The sequence below is a fragment of the Charadrius vociferus genome, unplaced genomic scaffold (assembly GCF_000708025.1).
Source record: "Charadrius vociferus isolate BGI_N301 unplaced genomic scaffold, ASM70802v2 scaffold234, whole genome shotgun sequence".
NCBI lineage: Eukaryota > Metazoa > Chordata > Aves > Charadriiformes > Charadriidae > Charadrius > Charadrius vociferus.
In genome coordinates this window covers 683,875-691,117 of record NW_009648148.1, presented here as the reverse complement: position 1 = coordinate 691,117, position 7,243 = coordinate 683,875, and the positions used below count along the sequence as shown (strand labels likewise).

The window sequence follows — 7,243 nt, the reverse complement described above, 5'->3', positions numbered from 1 at the left end:
TTGCCCAACATTACCATGAAACATACTCTTTCCTGTGTCCCATATTGATTTCCATATCCTTTTAAGTAATCACTTCACAAAAGATAGAAACTGTGCTGAGAAAACTATCTGTTACGTAGAATCTGGTTTACTTGCCTGTCATTTCAGGACATCCTCACTACTTCAGTCAACTTTCTAGTGGCCTTGACATCATTGGTCTAGCTGGGGAATGGCTCACAGCCATGGCGAATGCTAACATGTGCGTACTGTAAATACCAGTCTCCTGTAGCAAGTGAAATTATAGCAATTACTTCTATATATCGACCTTCTTGTGCAGATGAACCCAAGGTGTGGGCATACATGTTTCTCAGCAGTGGTGGACAGCATCTGTTTAAAGTGTTCCTTTCCTGACTATCTTCACTTTTCCTCTGCCCAGCAAGGGGCACGACATAATGGTACAGGTGAGACCTCGGCGCTGCCAGCGCAGGGCAGCCAGCTTTAGCTGAGACCCCTCTTTGAGGGCAGTGGCTTCTGAAAGCCCTCCCCATTTACTTCCTGCAGGACGTCTGCTCAGGGCATCCATGACTGTTGGCAGAAAGAACATTTGTGGCCAATTACCTTAAAATACCCATCTCTTACATTTTGGTTAATAGCAACTAATCTTAACATGTTTGGCTTGGGTGTACTACGCAGAAGAAATACTGTGTTCCTCTGCAAATGCGCTGAATTAAAATCTGCTGTTCATGCAGATCAAAACTTCTAACATCTCTGTGCTCTGCCCTGTGAAACTGTAGATGCAGGACTAATACATGAGGAATTAATATTTTAGGATATTTGACCCAAATTGGATAACTGCATGTAAGATTTTATTAACTGGGGAACACTATAGACTTATATAGGAGGGAACACAACAGGTTCAACAAAGGGTGAATTGACCTCCTGCCACAGCTTTACCCAAAGGATCTCCTAAGAAATCTAAACTACAGTGCGTATGTGACTGGTTCTGCTATATTGTTGTATACCTAATCCCTTTTGTTTAATGAATTCCTTGTAAAAGTCCCACATGTGTATGGCTACATATATGTACGTGTGTGTGTATATAGGTATACATGCAATCTCTGCCCCCCCCCAAAAAAAAAAAATTCCTTGTAATATTATTTTCAGTATAAAGTCTGTTAAAAATTTGTCCTAAAATAACTTTCTTTTTTTTAACCTCCTTGAAAGAATAATGAATAAAAGGTAGGCTTTTGTCAAAGATATTCTGATAGGATTCAGGACTGAAAATACAGCTTTTTGGAAGTGAGGAATGGGTAAGAATAGAGCAGAAGTGGCCTTGAGAGCATCAGAAAATATATTCTACTTGCAGAAAATTAATAGTGCTAAGAGATAGAATAAATACAAAGGAGTAAAAGACAGAAATGTGCTTTTATAAGAAAAGAAATGACAAGGTTAATGAGAAGTACTTCCACAGTTGCTAAGGGAAACAGAGGAAAGAACTGATGGTTGCAGGCTTAGCTGAGGCACCAACAGGATATTCTTTCCCTCCTAGAATTATACCTTAGATCCCCAGGCATAAAACTCAGGAGTTGTTTGTGATGTATTGGAGGGGAAGGCAATGTATGCTTACTTGCCTTTGAGGAAAGGCTTAGGTTTTGTTTTGTCTTTTTTTTTTTTTTAATTATTTTTGAGATGCTGAAATAAGGTTTTGCATTCATGGAAATAGCCACTGTTTTTCAGGTTTCGATAAACAATGCTCCTACCTCTTTTTCCCAAACTGAATATTCTTTTAGCTCTTCGGTATGTGCACAAAAAATGGAACAAATCAGAGAAGAGAAATATGGATAATTATAGTATACATAATTCCCTTTGGAAAGGGTAGGTGGAGAAAGAAGTATGCAGAGTGTATGTATGTGGTAACGTTTTTCTCTTCTTTAAGGCTGTGGATGTGGTCATTTTTAACTAGTAATGTTACTTTGCCTGATAATCTTTGAAAAGGGATTATGAGGCTTCTCATCTATGCCGCATTTCTTGATTAACATCAGACAAAGATTATAGACCCAGTGTACTTATTTTATTTCATCGTGTGTTTTGAGCATGTAAATAGTCCTCTGGAGTTGAACTACTTGTACTTGAATAGGGAACTTTTTGTGCAAAGAATCGAAAATGTATCTCAGTCCCCTTTTGCCAGGCCGTAGTATAATCTGCAGGGTAAAAAATGTGACTGGTGTCATACTGTGTGTGACATACCATTTTTCATTCCTAATGTTTGCAATTGATTTAACCATGCATTTGCCTTCATTGGTGATAGCAAAGCCATAGTTTATAATTAATTTGAGTATCATTCTGATCATCAGGCATGTAAACATCGCAGCCTAAATCTTTGCACTCTAGGCAAACTTGGCCGTATGGAGGAAAAAAGAATGTACACAGAATGCCAAGAAGCCACTCAGAATGCTGCCTGAAGTTTCAGAGTTTTTTTCTTTCTTGATTTAAAACTTGGCTTCTGATTTTTGTCCTCAAAATAAAATTCTTATTGCTGCATGTTACCTAATGGCTGAGGTTATCCTGGTCAGTTTAGGTGGTGGTGTGATATATTAATCTGGACTGGTTAGATTATAATTATGGATAATATATGGATGGAGGGAACTTGAAGCAGGTGGCATATTTTCTCCAGGTAAGTAGAGCAAGGTAATTAACCTTGTTTATGCATTGTGTCAGCCTGTGAAGTCTTCTAGCCCTGCTTAACTGAGAGAGACTTTGTATATCAGGCTCTAGAGGAGGATGAGGTTTGGAGAGGGCAAAAAAGCTTGCAGTAAGATAGGCAACAACTTGTACTTTAATTTTAATCTAGAAGCAAGCAGTGATGGAGCTGTTTTGAAGGCAGATAACATTGTTTATATTTTTTAAATACTATTTATAATTTCAACACATATTTTGACAATTTGAAAAATACTGTAAAAATGTGGTGAAATACTTTCTTAGCCTAAAAAATCCCAGATAGGAGCATTTCCAGATTTGAAGGGACTAGAATTAATTTTTTCTTCAATTGGCTATCAGAAATCAACCTCAATAGTACAAAATAATAACCTTTTTAAAAGGAATGAACTGCAGTGACAATAACTTGGGTGCAACTATTTCTTCATCTTTGATGTTCTGCTAAAATGTAGGACTTGATGGGTGAAGGAAGAGGAAAAGGGTCAAATGGGCCTAGGAAGTACAACTGTATAAACAATTTGGGGGCGGGGGGAGGGGGGAAATCCTTTACGTCCCACATCCCAGACTAAGTTTTCTAGTATTATCAAAACTGAGGAAGTACAGAATGGGCTAAAGAGTGGAGAGGAAACCCTCTGATCTGATGTCAGGTGGCAGACTATGAAAGCAGGCAGCATGGGAAGTGTTTGGAGAGTTAGTCTCTCGCTTCTCAGGGAATTCATACATGGTTGGAAGAGCAATGATAGCTCACACTAACTGAGGATCCTGGCCCAAGATCTCCAAGAATGTAATGTTCAGATTTTGCGAAAGAATAAACTACACAAAACTCAAACTCTTCCTGTCATTTTCATGCCATTAGGTGGGACCATATCAAACCTCTACAGTGTTCTGCTGGTTTGTTACAAGTCTTTCCCTGAAGTTAAAACTAAAGGCACGGTTGCGCTTCCACGTTTTGTGCTGTTTTTTTCTGAACACGTGAGCATCTCCCTGTAGTAAGGCTTTATAAACTACCTGCCTGTGGCACATCATCAGTGAGGAGTGCTGTAATGCCCGTGCCAGAGAGCACAGCCTGTGATTTCTGAAAATCCCAAATGTTTCGTAGCGTGTTTGAAAAAATATTCTTAGTGATTGAGGAAACTCTGGTCCTAGATTTCAGCCTGTGGTGCTATGTGCTTCTGAGTCTCTTAGATTGTGATGTTTAATGTAAGCATCCACATCCTGCAAGTATTTGAACCTTAGATGAACCTTAAATCATAGGATGGTCTGCATGGGAGAGCATGGTCGGCATAAGCACATAATCTAGAGATCACTGTTACCTGAAGACAGGTCCCTGAACTGAGCCTCTTTTCCTGCTTGGTGCTGCAGGGAAGAGAAGGAGCAAAAATAACTTGCTGACTTGTATTAGCAGGTGATTAGCCTTATGGGCACACAGTGATTTTTAATTTTTTTTCTTTCTTTTTTTATCTAGTCATTGTAATTTTGGCAGTTTCAAAGAGTAGGAAAAGGAATAGTTATTCATCAGCCAAAACCAAGTATGTCTATTTTCTTTACAAATAAGAATATCAAACAGCCTTTTGTTTGAATTAAACATTCCATTTCAATAAAAACCACGCTGCTAATCTTGAATTTGATTAATTTTTCTTACACTACAAAGACATAAAGACATTTCAAAAGTGAGTTCGCTCTCAGCTGAAAGAAATTGGTGTGTAACATGAGTATCAGAATTAAGTGTAGGGGTATTTGTGTCAGTATTTTTTTTCCCCTGCTGATAATTAACTACTGCCAAAACTGTCAAATGGTCATGAATCCTGCGGTATGACCAAGTCCTTTTTTAAATCTATTTTTATTTTTCATTTGTCCTTTTTAATAATAATTAAAAAAGTCTTTGTTCTGATTGTTTAGCTGGAGAAACACTCAGCCCTCTGTTATGAAGAAGTATGGAGCGCTCAGCTGACTTGTATCAGGGGCAAAGATGGGTGAGCATGTGGCCGGGCTGCTCCTACTCATAGCTGTGTAGCACAAACAACGCACTGGTAATGCACACAGAGGGCATCTGGGTGACATTGCTCTGCCCTGCGGCCGCTTTGGCCAAGCCATTGGGTGCTTGTCTTATCTTCCTGCTGCCAGTACCTTTAAAGGAGCTGTGATGTGCGCTGAAAAGTTTTCTGGGGTTTGATCCCAAGCCGAGAAAGTTGGGTGGATTGTGTGCCAAGTTGAATGGGATTGGCACTGAGCTGTCTGGGCCTGGCCTTCACCAAAGGTTAGGGAGTACAGGGGTTTGTGAAAGCAAGCGAGCAACACCCTCTGGGTGTGTAAGAGCTGACACAATGGTCTCAGCAGCATTAGCAAAACTGAACATTTCTTCACCAAGTGTGAGAATCTGCCTGGTAGGACCAGGGTGCCTCATGGCCAGCTGTATGGCCAAGCTGTGCTGCCTTCTCCTGACTTCCCAGCCCTGCCTCAGGGTCTCTCCCAGGACACCCTGTGGCAGCAATGGAGGTAGGATGGATGTGACACTCACTTGTGACTGTTCACTCAACTCCTGTTGAGATTTTGGCTAACACAGCTCATGCAAAGGCCTGATGTGTGCTGGGAGCAGCACCATTAGGTCAAAGTGAGAGCCCCACGTAGGCAGGGCAGGTGGCCAGAAAAAGCTAAAGGGCTGTTATGCAGCCATTATGACCTGCAAGTTGCTGTCCATCTTTGCCTGGCAGTTTTATCAGTCTGCTAACTCATGGAAGTGATATAGACTAGACTTCCTAGCTGGAAGGTAGAAAAAGTCAGCTTACCTAAAAAGCTTTTGAAGTGGATTCCACAGCAGCTGGACTGCTGAGGCTTTCATCCTTCCTGGTGTCATACAGGGTACACCCACGCTGTTATGGAGGAGGAAGGATGAGCACTCTCACTGTCGGTTAGGTAACTTTTTTTTTTCTCATAGGTACATGTTATGGTTTGAGAGCCCCATAACAATTTATTGCTGTTTAGACAATCATTCTATCACCCGATGACCCCTGCCCACCTGGGAAGAGGGATTGGGGGAAAAAACAAGGAAACCCGGGGGTTGAAATATAAACAGATTTAATAGAATAAGAATAAATAATTAACATTAGTAGCACTAAAGAACCAATATTGATCCTGATACCAATACAAAATATACAGGGACTATACTCAGCCAATTCTATCAGTAGGAAGCTGTGCGCTCCCAGCAGTGGGCAGCAAACACGGGACACTGCGAGTGCTACAGCTTCAGAAGGAAGGGAAGGGCTCAGGGGTCTGGCACCAGAGCAAGAAGTTCTCAGGATGGCAGCCATCAAGGGAGAGAGATACTTTGCAGCAAACTTTCTAATTTATGTTGATTGTGATGTTCATGGTATGAAATAATCCTGTTGGCCAGCTTGGGCCAAGTGCTCAGGTCTCAATCTTCATCATTCCTGCACCTGGCGAGCTCGAAAACACTGAGACCTTGAAACGCACACACCGTAGCTGGCTTAAAGGTAAATATTGTCACAAATTCAGACGCTAGAGTCTTCTAAAAGTGCAGTTTTCACAAGTATTAGAAGATAAATTAGTCCTGTGTAGCTCAAACCAGGACAATGCACAAATTGAGTTATGGGTTATAAGTTATGAAACCTTGAGACTAGAATGGTGAATAAGTGAATTCACGTGATAGATTAGCCTATGCAAAAGGGATTGAGCTGTTTGTCATGTTTGTTTGTCATGTTTATTTCTTAATGAGCTCATGAAATGAAGTTTAAATCAGAGTATGTTGTCCTGTAAATTTGAGACATCCAAAGGGACTGTGACAGCCGACTGGCTGCCTCCCTGCAAATGTTTGGAGAGGAACAGTGTGACCTTGTAGCTGTAGGGTGGAGTGATGGTGAGAGTCACCCTGATGCTGCTGCCTCAGCTGTGGTTTGGGGATGTCATTTCAGAGGGCAATGATCTCTATCTGCCTGCTTTTTGTTTTGTCACTGTGAAGGCATGAGATAAAACAGCGAAGCTTTTAATAGTTTTAGTTTTCCAGTTTAAAGTTAAGGATATTCCCAAACAAAAGCAATGGACAATAGTTCAGATAAAATTATTCCTTTATATTATACAAATCCCCTAATGTTTGATTTGAGAAATTCTAAGGAGTTATATACCTCAGTGCTTTCACCTATGGCTTTAGGACTAACTGCACTAACCATCACTCAAGGAACCAACCACTTAAGTATTCATGAGGCACTTAGTAAGTATTCATGACACAAATGTAGTGTTACTTCTATAATTTAAATGGTTAATGATATTGCATGGCTATATGATAATCTTGCTCAATAATAATGCCATCGTAAATTACAAGGAGCATTCCAAAATTGCTTCTTCCTTGTTACTGAGTAAAATTGTTTAGTAAATTGCTCAGTACCATGCATAAGTTAATTGTCTATGACTAAACACATGTATACACACATATGTGACCTTCTTATCAGAATGCATTATGAAACCATCTGAGGAAAATCTGTTATCTTCCTACATGGCATGGTACAGTGTAGCACAACTGAATGCATTAGAGGAC

The 7,243-nt window shown here is 40.3% G+C and overlaps 1 protein-coding gene across 1 annotated transcript in view; it reads left to right on the top strand.

The window, feature by feature from the left end:
- LOC104285486 (glutamate decarboxylase 1-like) overlaps window positions 1–7,243 on the top strand; it is an 18,790-nt gene that overhangs the window by 3,498 nt on the left and 8,049 nt on the right. Inside the window, 3 exon segments of the mRNA XM_009883950.1 lie at window positions 148–247; window positions 2,622–2,653; window positions 3,551–3,666. Of these exon segments, the coding sequence (XP_009882252.1) occupies window positions 148–247; window positions 2,622–2,653; window positions 3,551–3,666 (248 nt within the window).